This window comes from Chanodichthys erythropterus, chromosome 21 (assembly GCF_024489055.1).
Source record: "Chanodichthys erythropterus isolate Z2021 chromosome 21, ASM2448905v1, whole genome shotgun sequence".
NCBI lineage: Eukaryota > Metazoa > Chordata > Actinopteri > Cypriniformes > Xenocyprididae > Chanodichthys > Chanodichthys erythropterus.
Genome location: NC_090241.1, coordinates 34,305,074 through 34,321,946, shown reverse-complemented (window position 1 = coordinate 34,321,946; position 16,873 = coordinate 34,305,074). Strand labels below are relative to the sequence as shown.

At 41.5% G+C, this 16,873-nt stretch overlaps 1 protein-coding gene across 5 annotated transcripts in view; it reads right to left on the bottom strand.

Annotated features, from left to right (window-relative positions):
• The window catches only part of anks1ab (ankyrin repeat and sterile alpha motif domain containing 1Ab), a 50,479-nt gene that overhangs the window by 18,517 nt on the left and 15,089 nt on the right, over positions 1 to 16,873 (bottom strand). For all 5 annotated transcript variants that reach the window (XM_067373401.1, XM_067373397.1, XM_067373399.1 and 2 more), the window contains exons 2-3: positions 5,751 to 5,817; positions 404 to 519 (exon numbers count right to left, since the gene is read on the bottom strand). In XM_067373401.1, coding sequence (XP_067229502.1) covers positions 404 to 519; positions 5,751 to 5,817 — 183 coding nt within the window. The remainder of the gene's footprint in view (positions 1 to 403; positions 520 to 5,750; positions 5,818 to 16,873) is intronic.

Sequence of the window (16,873 nt, the reverse complement as noted above, 5' to 3'; positions counted from 1 at the left end):
TGCATCAATAACAAATATACAACATTTATAGAAAAATATAAAGTTTTATATGGCTTATAGCATGTCAAACTGCAAGAACTGCAAATTTTATGTTGTGTACCCTTTTATTTTAAAGCACTGAACTTATACTTTTATCTTTTAAATGATACCTTTAATGTTTAAATTCTAAAACTGATTGTTTTTATAGCAATTAAATATCACAGAATTCAAATAAAATTAAAAAACACATACATTGGATTTACACTGAGGATAAATCAAAACAAAAATATATATAATCCATGAATGACGGTGTTCAGTGGACTGAATCATATTTTGGGCTTTGGTATATCGGATATATAGAAACTCACCACATCCCTGACCAACCTGCTGTGTCAGTCAATCCCCACACACAAAAGCCACTCACCATGTAGCGCAGGTCATCGAAGCCATTGAGCACCAGTTTGCTCTCGTACTGAGGAAAGCCCACATGTTCCAGCCACTCCCCCACCGACTGCTCCAGCACGCGGCTCCCAGCTGCATCTGCCGACAAAGGATGGCGTTTGAGCAGTGAAAAACCATTTAGCCTGTAGCAACGGCACTCGGAGGCCGAGATGTGGCACTGCCACATCATCTTTGGCCAGCAGAGCTGAGGGCAGCAGCAGCAACAGCAAGGCAGTGTCCAGGCTTGAGCGACGGGCCTCCGCTAGACGCAGGGCCCCAGATATATATACTGAACTAGTAATGGAGATTCCTCCACAAGCCCTCACTGCATTGGAGATGAGGACCAAGGCTGAATGGGGTATGGAGGTAGACCTTGGCAGGTAGTCCTTTAAAGAAGAGCGTCAAGTCAGTTAATTGGTACAATTTGGCGTTGCTCTTCAAAAAGAGGGCAAGCAAACGAAACAGCGTCTACACAGCTTTTCCGTATCTGACTCAAACATTCGCTCCAAGGGTCATCAGCACGTTGCTCCGACAGGAAGATCATAAAAGTTCAAAAAGAGCTTTTGGCTTGCAGCAAAATATCAAGATCTACAAGAAGCTACTAAGAAGTTGCAGGAACTTTACCAACATGCTCTTCCCCTACACGTCAAAACATTCCTACACGATGCAAGGCATGATGAAACAGACTTGTCCTTAAAATTGAAAGCAAAATCCTTTAGCAAAGAACTAAGAACAGTTGGAGAGTAAGAATAATGCCAGTGAGTTTGTCTACAACAGAATCATGGGACCCTCAAGCCAAGCAGCCCAACTCATTGATCAACAGTCCACCACAATGCCAGTTCTTCAACACCAGAAGCCTTGCGTGACGCCAGCTCATCCTCATGGCACATTTTCCCATTCCTCCCTTCCCGTTGTTGAGTTGTTGAGTTCGAGGAACCCCTCCCACCATCAGAAAGTAGCCGGTTTGACCACTTCCCCAAGCAGTCCCTGATTAGGTAGTGCTCTGTCACGGTAATCCAAGTACTCCTGGTCCTTCCGAGCTTAGACGCACCTCGCCAGGTTAACATACCAGAACAGAACACACCATCAAAACGAGGTAAAGCCAAGCCTTTATCCAGTGGAAACAATGGGTAAGAAAGCCCCGTTGACGGTTCGGTCCCTCTTCTTGCAGCCCAGCCCACTTGCTCTGGTCGCTTCGTTCCTTTAGAAGACGTTCCTTCGGCCCCTTATCACGGTAATGCAAGGACTGCTGGTCCCTCCGAGCTTAGGGCTAACATACCAGAATGGAGCACGCCATCAAAGCGAGGTACAGCCAAGCCTTGATCCAATGGAAATAAAGTGACCTCCCACAATGGACGGATAACCCCATTAGTAAGCCCCGTTGACGGCACGGTCCCTCTTGTTGCAGCCCAGCCCCCTGCTCTGGTTGCTCCGTTCCTCTAGCAGACGTTCCTAAGGGTCTTGCGCTCGGGGGCAAGAATTGCTGCATCCCTGATCCAGGAACGCTCAGTCACAGAAGCAGCTGCATTCGGCACTCACAAAGCAAAACATCCAGATGACATAGTGCTCCTCCAGAAAGCCATCGGTAGCGCATTGCCTGCAAGGTTGCAGCTGGTAATCACCTTAAAGACATCTTCTTATGCATTCAGTTTAGCTGTGTATCACATCCACTCACTGTATCCAGCTCTCTTTCTTCTTCGACTTGATTTTTACTCCTCACTGAAAGAGTCTGCAGGGCTGCCATACGCCGTCTGATGCCGAGACCCGCTGCACGGCATATACGCTCTATTCGTTCCCAAACCCCCCTCCCGTCTCTATGCCTCTCTTTCTCTATCTGTCTCACATGCACACACACACACTCTCTCTCTCTCTCGCTCTCTGTGGTGATCAATCCCCCCACCCCCTTTTCTCTTTCTCCCTCTCTCTCTCTCTCTGCCCCTCTATCTATTCCCCGCTCCCCGTACTGATTAAAATTGCACGCAGACTCTCTGATCTTGCTGGTGCAGAAAGGACACCATCAGAAAAAGGAACAAGAGACAAACCCAAACCACACACTACTGTGCCAGGATCAGACAGAGGGGGGAAAAAAACACCCATACAGGTTCCTCTAACCCCACACCCCACAACCCCATCCCTATCCCCTCCACACTTAAGTGCTTCCAGTGCCTCTGCACTCTCTCTATGAAAAATTAAATCGCAGCCAAGCCACATACCACGGTAAATCATCAGAGGACTTAAATTCATGAATGTGTCACTGTACCCGAGCGGAGAGGAGGGCTGCACGTTAAACGTTAAGTCAGCGAAATGCACCGTGCACATGCTGCACTTAACATAATCCCACCTGTGCCCACATTCATATCGGACACATCCGAGTCCAATCACCAGAATTCAGGTTTGCCAGACGTGATTAAACAGTAGCGTTTGTGTCTCACAATGCAGACCGCATTTTCCATAGCGTGATGTAGTCTAATTCGGTGTCACACATGAGTGCTGCTTCATGCATGCATGTAGGGCATTATCTGCATGCAGCTGAGAGCAGGGGAATCATACGAACTGTCAGCCTGCCAGGGCGTTATTCATATCCATACAGACACTGAATAAGGCTTAAGATGTAAAGTACATCCTAACATCTGCAGGCTCAAAAGCACGCTCATTTCTAAAGGAGCTACATTTATTCATTTATCCAAAACGACAAGCAAAATGAGGAAAAACACTGACAATTTGGCAAAAAGGAGCCAGACAATATTAGTAATGGTGCTATACTGAATTTCACTATGGTATTATCATGGTTTCTTAGATATGCTATTTTTTTTTCATGTACCATAGTAGTACACTGCAAAAAGTGCTTTTCTTACTTAGATTTTTTGTCTTGTTTCCAGTCCAAATTTCTAAAAATGCTTAAATTAAGAAGGATTAGACTAGACAAGTAAAAATTATTGTCTTGTTTTCAGAAAAAATAAATCAAAATTAAATGAGTTTTTACTTAAAACAAGCAAAATAATCTGCCAATGGGGTTAGCAAAATAATCATGTTTTCAGTTTGAAATAAGATTATTATCCCACTGGCAGATTATACAGAATAACACATTTTCCCATCTCTGTTCTCTAACTCCAATATTACATGTCTCCTCTTAAGAGCTCTCAACTTTTTCTGACTTTAAAAAATGACCTGTTGTGACACTGTAAAAATCTGAGAATTGATCAAATTATGTATTTCAGAAAACACCGGCATTTTCTTCACTAACAACAGCAAACAACTCAACGAGCGTCTCATTACGTGAAAATTTTAAGGACACTGTCTCACAGAACAATAGTGCTGTCTGTTCCTTTGAGGTGATTCTCTGCTGTACAGTTTCTAAATAATCGTACCTCTCCTAGAAAAGTCCATTAAAATATAGTGCAGTCGTTCCATATATAGCAACTGCCTTGGGAGGCTCAACTCAAAAAGAAAAGTATATCAAGTCCTAATTAGTTAGTATCAGTGCGATGTCGACAGTAAATGGTCACCTCATCTCTTTAAAGTAGGCCCTCGGCACCCATTGTGTATCGGATGGTGTCTGTGTCAAAATATCAGGTACAAAAATATCAGACCAAATTGGGGTGAAAAGTGAGACCATGTGGTTGAGAAAGAAAACCGTTGGTAGTTTAAGACGCTAATGAAATAGTCCTGACTCGAGGGATGATTCAGCCAAAGCAAAGCTTTGTGAAAAAAACCCTTTGTGGGCTTTCACAGAGTTCCTCTCTTAAAGAAAAAAATAATATGCAACACACAAAAATACATTGATTCTAAAGGCTTTCTTAGCAACTTTAGTACCATTGCTTTGTTAGAGTGTGTTCACACTTTAAGTTTGTTTCGCTTGGTTCTTTTTGTCTAGACCATAATAGAAAAATGATACATTTAGTCGTGGTTTGCTTAGCATTCACACTGTCATTTTTAACAATGAACCTAAAGGTAAAAAAACAAAGGCTTTTATGATGTATATTTTGCAAAGCAACTTGTTGAAAATCCAGAAAAATGCTTTGTGCTGGGCTATATACAGTATGATGGTATATGATGGAGCTGACAACTCGTGAAGAGCTTATAAAATGGAGTCAAAACAGGGGCAGGAATTTCTCCATCACAGACACAAACGAAGATGTGCTGCGAGGAGACATGGTTCTGAACTGTACAGGGCAACATCATGACTATGACAAGAAAAAACAGGTATGCTTTAGCATTCTGTCCTTCTTAGGGTCACATCATTATAACATCATGTCCTGTTTTTGGTTAGTTTATATGTCTTTGGTTACATGTTGTTCATATTTCAGTCGAACCTTTTCAGGGGTCTCAGTCCATTTGTTTGGTGCGCACCAGGTTCGGATGGCAGCGTTCACACTTGTTCAAATGAACTGCAATAACAGAGCAATGACAGAGCAATCCGCAGAACCGCCGCAGTGCGAGCAGTCCAGAGACACGAGAGCACAGAGTGGATCATGTGCACGAGTCGCGGTGCAGACCATAAAACGTACTGGACCCATTTGAATTCTGCACAAAATGCTGTATTTTAAAGCGATATTGAGGAGATTATGAGGAGAAATGGTTAGAGATTAGAAGGAAACCAAATCTCTAACAGCTCTGGCCGAAGTGTGATATAAAAGAAACGCTATTGGCTGTTTAAAAAAAATGGGTGGGGCTGTTCGATATATTCCTGTTTCAGTTGAAAATATGTCAATGCATTAAATAATGCTGCACGTTCCAAGACACTTCAGTGGGCCTTTAACTAAAGCGAAAACTAAAACTATCAAAAATAGTTTTCTTTAATTAAAATAAGCTGATATAAAGCAAATATTTAAAAAACATTAAAAAATAAAATGTTGAAGTTGAAGTACTAAAATTACTAAAATAAAAATAAAGCTAAACAGAAATTCATAACAAATAAAAAGTATAATAAAAACAACAAACCATATTACAAAAAAAAAAACACTATATAAATACTATAATAGTATATAAATAATATTAAAATGATCTTCTATGGAACACATAAGCAGATAAAACGTTACTGTCCAAACAACATTGGACCCCACTGAAATTCATTGTATAAACAAAAAAGAAACATTTCTATTCTTTTATGATCCACAGATTGTAATATAGGTTTGGAATGACATGAATGTGACTAAAAGAAGACTTTTATCTTTGGGTGAACTATCCCTTTAGGATTGTCGAAAAAAAATCCAATAGAAGTACCAAACTTCTTAACTACTTTAAAACCCATACATTACACAGATAAGTCGTGCAGTTGTCTTTGAGAACTGTGTCATGTCTCATCACTCATGTGCAGATCTCATATTTACCTTCCAATGCAGGTTGATTCTCCTTGGAGATCTCAATGCCGGCAATTAGAGTCATGATCCTTTCAATCTACAACACAACATCAAGAATAGAAGAGTTAGAAAATGCAGTTAAATATTTAATTTTACTGTAATCTGCCATGACAGGTTACTCTCTTCATTGGACTTTGTTATAACTGATTTTTATCCATAATTCATATGTGTTGTTGGCCAAAACAACAGTATCTGAATGCAGAGGATCTGAAATGTAGAAGATTTAGTACTTTTTCCAGAATCGTAAATGTGACCTTGGACCACTAAACCAGTCATAAGGGTATTTTTTTTTTAATTGAGCTTTCCGTTGATGTATAGTTTGTTAGGATAGGACAATATTTGGCTGAGATCTGACTATTTGAAAATCTGGAATCCGAGGGTGCAAAAAAATCTAAATATTGAGGAAAATCTCCTTTACAGTTGTCCAAATGAAGTCCTTAGCAATGCATATCCACTCACAAAAATACATTTTTGATATATTTATGGTAGGAAATTTACAAAATATCTTCATGGAACATGATCTTTACTTAATATCCTAATGATTTTTGGCATAAAAGAAAATTCGATAATTTTGACCCATACAATGTATTGTTCTATTGCTACAAATATACCCATGCAACTTATGAATGGTTTTGTGGTCCAGGGTCACAAATGTTCACATTAAAAGAAATCAAAAGGAAACAACTAGAGAAGCAAACTGACAGCACATTTATAAGAACACTTTTGCTTCCGAGTAAAAGCTTCAAGATTACTCTCCAATCAATAGACTTTTAGGAGAAGCCTGAAATAGAAAAACGTTGGTTTTTGATGTAATATTTAAAGTCTGGCAAACTCATCTGCTGTGTGCTTGTGGCATCAACATGCTGGCAAGCCCCTAGATTCATTTAGCAGTCAGATGCCACGGTCCACGTGGTAGATCCCCTCTAGCCATACAGGTCTTTGCATTTCCCACTCTCAAGTAACCTACATACTGTACTGACTTACTTCTGCACACTTCCCATGTCTATCCATTATAGAATGCACAATGCATCATCACACCTTTCCATGGCGCACATCCCAGAATCCCTCAGCTGCACTGTGTGCGTTCCAGGCTTCATCTCCTCATATGTGTTCGGAAGTACAGACATTTTACAGATCACGTTAAGGAAAGAGGTACTCAGCTCTATATAAAAATATTGGTGGATTGGCAATGTATGACATTTATACTAAAACTATAGGCTTAACATAAAAAGAAACTTGATTTATTTTATTAATGCAAAGTCCTGATTTATATTCTGCACAATTCATGCTATTCCAAAGTAAAACTAATCAATTTCCCACAGATTAAATCAAGTCCTACCCTGCTCATTTGGAAATGCATAGCATGTGCAAATCAATTTTACTTTCATAATATCATGTTCTTCACGTTGATAATAAGATGGATTGATATGAATAATTAAAGGGTTAGTTAGCCCAAAAATAATTCTGTCATCATTTATTCATCCTCATTTCGTTCCAAACCCGTGAGATTTTCGTTCATCTTCGGAACACAAATGAAGATATTTCTAGCGAAATCTGAGAGATTTCTGTCCCTACATTGACAGGTTTGCAACTAACACTTTGACACTTCTAAAAGTTCATAAATAGATCCCTTTATATGATGAACAGATAGAATTTAGGCTTTTATACATTTAACATGCAAGAACAAACCTCATTGGTTCTTACGGAAGCTCAAACGTGCTGCGTAACACGAGAATGAACCTCATTGGTTCTTGCTGAAGCTCAAACGTGCTGCGTAACACGAGAATGAACCTCATTGGATCTTGCGGAATCTCAAACGTGCTGTGTAACACGAGAATGAACCTCATTGGATCTTGCGGAATCTCAAACGTGCTGTGTAACACGAGAATGAACCTCATTGGTTCTTGCGGAAGCTCAAACGTGCTGTGTAACACGAGAATGAACCTCATTGGATCTTGCGGAATCTCAAACGTGCTGTGTAACACGAGAATGAACCTCATTGGTTCTTGCGGAAGCTCAAACGTGCTGTGTAACACGAGAATGAACCTCATTGGATCTTGCGGAAGCTCAAACGTGCTGTGTAACACGAGAATGAACCTCATTGGTTCTTGCTGAAGCTCAAACGTGCTGCGTAATACAAGAATGAACCTCATTGGATCTTGCGGAATCTCAAACGTGCTGCGTAACACGAGAATGAACCTCATTGGTTCTTGCGGAAGCTCAAACGTGCTGTGTAACACGAGAATGAACCTCATTGGATCTTGCGGAATCTCAAACGTGATGCGTAACACGAGAATGAACCTCATTGGATCTTGCTGAAGCTCAAACGTGATGCGTAACACGAGAATGAACCTCATTGGATCTTGCGGAATCTCAAACGTGATGCGTAACACGAGAATGAACCTCATTGGTTCTTGCTGAAGCTCAAACGTGCTGCGTAACACGAGAATGAACCTCATTGGTTCTTGCTGAAGCTCAAACGTGCTGCGTAATACAAGAATGAACCTCATTGGATCTTGCGGAATCTCAAACGTGCTGTGTAACACGAGAATGAACCTCATTGGTTCTTGCGGAAGCTCAAACGTGCTGTGTAACACGAGAATGAACCTCATTGGTTCTTGCGGAAGCTCAAACGTGCTGCGTAACACGAGAATGAACCTCATTGGTTCTTGCGGAAGCTCAAACGTGATGCGTAACACGAGAATGAACCTCATTGGTTCTTGCTGAAGCTCAAACGTGCTGCGTAACACGAGAATGAACCTCATTGGTTCTTGCTGAAGCTCAAACGTGCTGCGTAACACGAGAATGAACCTCATTGGATCTTGCGGAATCTCAAACGTGCTGCGTAACACGAGAATGAACCTCATTGGTTCTTGCTGAAGCTCAAACGTGCTGCGTAACACGAGAATGAACCTCATTGGTTCTTACGGAAGCTCAAACGTGCTGCGTAACACGAGAATGAACCTCATTGATTCTTGCTGAAGCTCAAACGTGCTGCGTAACACGAGAATGAACCTCATTGGATCTTGCGGAATCTCAAACGTGCTGCGTAACATGAGAATGAACCTCATTGGATCTGCTGAAGCTCAAACGTGCTGTGTAACACGAGAATGAACCTCATTGGATCTTGTGGAAGCTCAAACGTGATGCGTAACATGAGAATGAACCTCATTGGTTCTTGCGGAAGCTCAAACGTGATGCGTAACACGAGAATGAACCTCATTGGTTCTTGCTGAAGCTCAAACGTGCTGCGTAACACGAGAATGAACCTCATTGGTTCTTACGGAAGCTCAAACGTGCTGCGTAACACGAGAATGAACCTCATTGATTCTTGCTGAAGCTCAAACGTGCTGCGTAACATGAGAATGAACTTCATTGGATCTTGCGGAATCTCAAACGTGCTGCGTAACACGAGAATGAACCTCATTGGTTCTTGCTGAAGCTCAAACGTGATGCGTAACACGAGAATGAACCTCATTGGTTCTTGCTGAAGCTCAAACGTGCTGCGTAACACGAGAATGAACCTCATTGGATCTTGCGGAATCTCAAACGTGCTGCGTAACATGAGAATGAACCTCATTGGATCTGCTGAAGCTCAAACGTGCTGTGTAACACGAGAATGAACCTCATTGGATCTTGTGGAAGCTCAAACGTGATGCGTAACACGAGAATGAACCTCATTGGTTCTTGCGGAAGCTCAAACGTGATGCGTAACACGAGAATGAACCTCATTGGTTCTTGCTGAAGCTCAAACGTGCTGCGTAACACGAGAATGAACCTCATTGGTTCTTACGGAAGCTCAAACGTGCTGCGTAACACGAGAATGAACCTCATTGATTCTTGCTGAAGCTCAAACGTGCTGCGTAACATGAGAATGAACTTCATTGGATCTTGCGGAATCTCAAACGTGCCGCGTAACACGAGAATGAACCTCATTGGATCTTGCGGAATCTCAAACGTGCTGCGTAACACGAGAATGAACCTCATTGGTTCTTGCTGAAGCTCAAACGTGATGCGTAACACGAGAATGAACCTCATTGGTTCTTGCTGAAGCTCAAACGTGCTGTGTAACACGAGAATGAACCTCATTGGATATTGCGGAAGCTCAAACGTGCTGCGTAACATGAGAATGAACTTCATTGGATCTTGTGGAAGCTCAAACGTGATGCGTAACATGAGAATGAACCTCATTGGATCTGCTGAAGCTCAAACTTGCTGTGTAACACGAGAATGAACCTCATTGGATCTGCTGAAGCTCAAACGTGCTGCGTAACACGAGAATGAACCTCATTGGATCTTGTGGAAGCTCAAACGTGATGCGTAACACGAGAATGAACCTCATTGGTTCTTGCTGAAGCTCAAACGTGCAGTGTAACGAGAATGAACCTAATTGGATATTGCGGAAGCTCAAACGTGCTGCGTAACATGAGAATGAACTTCATTGGATCTTGTGGAAGCTCAAACGTGATGCGTAACATGAGAATGAACCTCATTGGATCTGCTGAAGCTCAAACTTGCTGTGTAACACGAGAATGAACCTCATTGGATCTGCTGAAGCTCAAACGTGCTGCGTAACACGAGAATGAACCTCATTGGATCTTGTGGAAGCTCAAACGTGATGCGTAACACGAGAATGAACCTCATTGGTTCTTGCTGAAGCTCAAACGTGCAGTGTAACGAGAATGAACCTAATTGGATATTGCGGAAGCTCAAACGTGCTGCGTAACATGAGAACGAACTTCATTGGATCTTGTGGAAGCTCAAACGTGATGCGTAACATGAGAATGACCCTCATTGGATCTTGCGGAAGCTCAAACGTGCTGCGTAACATGAGAATGAACCTCATTGGTTCTTGCTGAAGCTCAAACGTGATGCGTAACACGAGAATGAACCTCACTGGTTCTTGCTGAAGCTCAAACGTGATGCGTAACACGAGAATGAACCTCATTGGTTCTTGCTGAAGCTCAAACGTGCTGCGTAACACGAGAATGAACCTCATTGGATCTTGTGGAAGCTCAAACGTGATGCGTAACACGAGAATGAACCTCATTGGTTCTTGCGGAAGCTCAAACGTGATGCGTAACACGAGAATGAACCTCATTGGTTCTTGCTGAAGCTCAAACGTGCTGCGTAACACGAGAATGAACCTCATTGGATCTTGCGGAATCTCAAACGTGCTGCGTAACACGAGAATGAACCTCATTGGATCTTGTGGAAGCTCAAACGTGATGCGTAACACGAGAATGAACCTCATTGGTTCTTGCTGAAACTCAAACGTGCTGCATAACATGAGAATGAACTTCATTGGATCTTGTGGAAGCTCAAACGTGATGCGTAACACGAGAATTAACCTCATTGGTTCTTGCTGAAGCTCAAACGTGCTTCGTAACATGAGAATGAACCTCACTGGTTCTTGCGGAAGCTCAAACGTGCTGTGTAACACGAGAATGAACCTCATTGGTTCTTGTGGAAGCTCAAACGTGCTGTGTAACACGAGAATGAACCTCATTGGTTCTTGCGGAAGCTCAAACGTGCTGTGTAACACGAGAATGAACCTCATTGGTTCTTGCGGAAGCTCAAACGTTATGCGTAACACGAGAATGAACCTCATTGGATCTTGTGGAAGCTCAAACGTGATGCGTAACACGAGAATGAACCTCATTGGTTCTTGCTGAAGCTCAAACGTGCTGCGTAACACGAGAATGAACCTCATTGGTTCTTGCTGAAGCTCAAACGTGCTGCGTAACATGAGAATGAACCTCATTGGATCTTGTGGAAGCTCAAACGTGATGCGTAACACGAGAATGAACCTCATTGGTTCTTGCTGAAACTCAAACGTGCTGCATAATATGAGAATGAACTTCATTGGATCTTGTGGAAGCTCAAACGTGATGCGTAACACGAGAATTAACCTCATTGGTTCTTGCTGAAGCTCAAACGTGCTTCGTAACATGAGAATGAACCTCACTGGTTCTTGCGGAAGCTCAAACGTGCTGTGTAACACGAGAATGAACCTCATTGGTTCTTGCGGAAGCTCAAACGTGATGCGTAACACGAGAATGAACCTCATTGGTTCTTGCTGAAGCTCAAACGTGCTGCGTAACACGAGAATGAACCTCGCTGGATCTGCTGAAGCTCAAACGTGCTGCGTAACACGAGAATGAACCTCACTGGATCTGCTGAAGCTCAAACGTGCTGCGTAACACGAGAATGAACCTCATTGGATCTTGCGGAAGCTCAAACGTGCTGCGTAACACGAGAATGAACCTCATTGGATCTTGCGGAAGCTCAAACGTGCTGTGTAACACGAGAATGAACCTCACTGGATCTTGCGGAAGCTCAAACGTGCTGTGTAACACGAGAATGAACCTCATTGGATCTTGCGGAAGCTCAAACGTGCTGTGTAACACGAGAATGAACCTCACTGGATCTTGCGGAAGCTCAAATGTGCTGCGTAACACGAGAATGAACCTCATTGGATCTTGCGGAAGCTCAAACGTGCTGTGTAACACGAGAATGAACCTCACTGGATCTGCTGAAGCTCAAACGTGCTGCGTAACACGAGAATGAACCTCACTGGATCTTGCGGAAGCTCAAATGTGCTGCGTAACACGAGAATGAACCTCATTGGTTCTTGCGGAATCTCAAACGTGCTGCGTAACACGAGAATGAACCTCACTGGATCTTGCGGAAGCTCAAATGTGCTGCGTAACACGAGAATGAACCTCACTGGATCTGCTGAAGCTCAAACGTGCTGCGTAACACGAGAATGAACCTCACTGGATCTGCTGAAGCTCAAACGTGCTGCGTAACACGAGAATGAACCTCACTGGATCTTGCGGAAGCTCAAATGTGCTGCGTAACACGAGAATGAACCTCACTGGATCTGCTGAAGCTCAAACGTGCTGCGTAACACGAGAATGAACCTCACTGGATCTTGCGGAAGCTCAAATGTGCTGCGTAACACGAGAATGAACCTCATTGGATCTTGCGGAAGCTCAAACGTGCTGTGTAACACGAGAATGAACCTCATTGGTTCTTGCGGAATCTCAAACGTGCTGCGTAACACGAGAATGAACCTCACTGGATCTTGCGGAAGCTCAAATGTGCTGCGTAACACGAGAATGAACCTCATTGGATCTTGCGGAAGCTCAAACGTGCTGTGTAACACGAGAATGAACCTCATTGGTTCTTGCGGAATCTCAAATGTGCTGCGTAACACGAGAATGAACCTCATTGGTTCTTGCGGAAGCTCAAACGTGCTGCGTAACACACTGTATTTGCACTGTGGGGTGAGTCTTTTTTTCTGTAGTAATCAGCAGCATGATGCCACAGATTTTTAATCCAGAATATTCCTTTAACATCTTTTCCATTACAAACAAATCGTGTAAGAAAGACTAAGAATTGTCTAAAAATGCACAGATTCTTGGAAACGTGTAGAAGTTTGTTTTTGAGGAATTCACTGAATATAGTCTCATGAAATTGGAGAGAGAGAGACGGAGAGAGAGAGACAGCGACGTAGCGGGAGAGTTATTGCGGTCGTAGCCTCAAGCCATGGAGTTCCAAAAGCAGTTCATGAAAGGCGAGCATTTTCATTCTGCAGAGACAGCAATAAGGAACATCACACAATGTCCAACCTAATGAGTGAATATGTAGAAGCCAGCAGCTTGAGAAAATGTGAAGTAGGGGGGTAATAAAGATTTCATACAGCTCTACCTCATCCCATGTGCCAGAGGACTAACAAGATTACAGGCTTCAGAGACCGGAGTGATGGCCAAACCTCGCTGACGCCACAGAGGAACTCTGATTAAAGCAAAGCCATAAGATCGGGATATGATCACCACCACAGTCTCGTTCTGAAAACCACATATATGCATTTAGCAAATTATACCAATCAGTAAATGCATCTGTGCAACTGTTATGCAGTGCATTCTGTAATATTTCAAACTGGATAAAAGAGCAGAATTGTGTAAAAGCACATAAAACACATATCTTGTTATATTTTGAAGGTCCATGCATATCAGCACTTATTTAGTGATGGCCGATTTCAAAACACTGTTTCAGGAAGCTTCGGAGAACAAATGAATCAGTGTATCGAATCTGCTGTTCGGAGCGCCAAAGTCACGTGATTTCAGCCGTTGGCAGTTTGACACGCGATCCGAATCATGATTCGATACACTGATTCATTTGTGCTCCGATGCTTCATGAAGCAGTGTTTTGAAATGGGCCATCACTAAATAAGTCGTTATTTTGTTTTTTTGGCGCACCAAAAATATTCTCGTCGCTTTATAATATTAATATTGAACCACTGTACTCACATGAACCGATTTAGATGTGTTTTTAGTACCTTTATGGATCTTGAGAGAGGAAATGTCATTGCTCCCTATGGAGGCCTCACAGAGCCATCGGATTTCAACTAAAATATCTTAATTTGTGTTCTGAAGATTAATGAAGGTCTTACGGGTGTGGAACGGCATGAGGTTGAGTAATAAATTACATTATTTACATTTTTGGGTGAACTAACCCTTTAATTAATTATTCTGGTAATAATTAACTGCACGTTTTACTGTTAATCTCTTTACATGCATTTGCTTCATGTACTGCATTCTTGTACTCACGTGCAAATGCAAACAAAAATTGATTTTAGAAAAAATAAGGACTGGCCATTGCCGCTAATTTGCAACAAAGCTCAGTGAACATGCAGGGCCTGTGTGTGGAACAGGCTGTAAAGTCTCAGAAGCTTTCTGACAGGTGAAAGCATTTGCCGCCCACTTCTTTTCCCCCGTGCGCATCTTTCGCCTGCCATCTGAAGATACGTTTCCCTTGACATCTTCCGTTAGCATATAAATTATAAAGAGACTTATATAGCCATCTGTGGAAAGCATGTTTGACCGCTCACTCAAAGACGAAATTATTTTTAAACAGGTTTTCTGCAGAAGTGTTGAAACATTAACACTCTGAGCTATGGGCTGTTTTAGTCACACCGTCAGGGTTAAAAATGTGAGGAAGGCTTACTTTACATGCATTTAAATACAACCAATATTGTCAAGAAATGATTTAAGTATTTAAAAATGAATTGATTTTCCTAGTAGTAACATTTGAGTCATTTAATTATGCGAAAAGTACAACTATGGCAACTTGTTTTAAAATAAAATAAAATTTTGAGTAGTTTTATCATTTAAACCTCTATGGCACGACTGAATCAATATAAGTTTAATTAATTCAATATTGCGTGTCAAAAGTGGAATTCATTAATTCATCAAAACTTGTATAACATTTCTGATTGTCCATCGTTAATAATGTACCATGATACAGAGATGTAACACTTTGGTACTTTGAAAATGGAGTTAAAAAGTGCCATTTTAATTCATATACCATGATATTTACATAGTAATTCATTGCACGTCAAAAAATACCATACTGCATCCTGCCATGGTACTGGCAAAGGAGAACATTTTTTACATCAAAAACATTACACACTTCAGAAGTTGTCCGAGGAACGTTCATTACCGTGACTAACGCACAAATGCCGATACAGCCTTTTTGCACGGGATACAGTGCGAGCATGTGCCAGCATATTGGCTGTGTCCCGCTCGGCTCGGATTCAGCATTAGAAGTTGTTTTGTATTGGTGTGTTAACAGTAAGCCCACCTCTCCTTCCCAGTCATTTCTCCAAACCCACCCTCTCTCATTTTCAGCCTCCCTCTCTCAAGCTTATAGATGTCATCTATATATAATGTGAAGCAGCATCAATGTGAAACAGGATGTTCTTGAGAATAGGACACTCCACCCTGAGAGCCAAATTGATGATCTGACAGCAGATCCATTAAACTGGTGAAGTCTACAGTTTGAATAATGCTCCAAAATCTGATAAAATAATCACTCCCAGCACCACCCGAGTCTAATCTTTCATAAAACTTTGAGTATAGATGTGATTGCCCCTAGTATTCTTCTTTTATTAAAAAAAAAGAAGAATGTTAAGCAGTGTTAAGTATTTTTATAACAAAACAGATAGAGTCTCAATTCTAAACAGAAGAGTAACGCAAGTCAAGCATTTGTAAAATACTCGAAATATGCATTCATGTGACTGCACAACTGAATTTAATATTAATGTGCTAAGTTGCCACCTTATCTGTGTCTGTTTAGAAATGACCTAGAAACCAGCAAGTACCCAGAAAAATAAAGCAATATAAAAATAAATGATGAAAATTAAAAGTGAAATACTATAATAGTATATAAACAATATAGCAAGGTCAGAACATCTTAACAACTGCACAAGAACAGTCTAGCAATGACTCAATTAGCCACTGTAATAATTAAAAACACTTAAACAAGCACCTTAGCAATGTTTCTGCAATAACCCATAAAAACTTAGCACATCCAATTTTAGGAACTAACCACACCCTTTAAAAACACCATGAAATCAAAATGGACAATCTTTGTTTCTTATGGAATATTGTAGTGTTTATTATAAATGATTTATCCGTGTACATAATTATTATTATTTTTTATTTCATGTGCCACGTGATCTTTAATCAGAATAACTTCCCCTCCCTCTTGCAGTGACATCTCTATGGAAGCTCGTTTCCACCATGAAATTAAATATAAAAAAGGTAATTGCGACTTTTTATCTCACAATTCTGACTTTATAACATGCAATTCAAAAAAACAAAAAAAACAAAAAAAAAAAACAAAGGCAGGGTAAGCGTGGCATGTGTGGGGCGGCTGGGGTTGAGTATGGAGTTTGGGACCCTGGCCCTCGCAGCACCTCACCTTGACAGCCTATTGCAACATGACGCTGGCGGGGGTCTATTCTATCCCATGGCCATGAGGGGTGTCAGAGGCAGCTTTATAAAACCTTATTATTAATAGTTGTATCACTATTTCCATTATTAGGGGCCAAGCACCGAAGGTGCTTAGGCACCTATTGTTATTGTTGGCGTTCCGTACGCTTATTAGGGGCCAAGCACCGAAGGTGCTTAGGCACCTATTGTTATTGTTGGCGTTCCGTACGCTTATTATTATTCTTCCGCTTCTTCTTCCGCTCTTGAAGTCTATGGCAGCCCATAGAACCGCTTGCGGGAAAGTTGTGA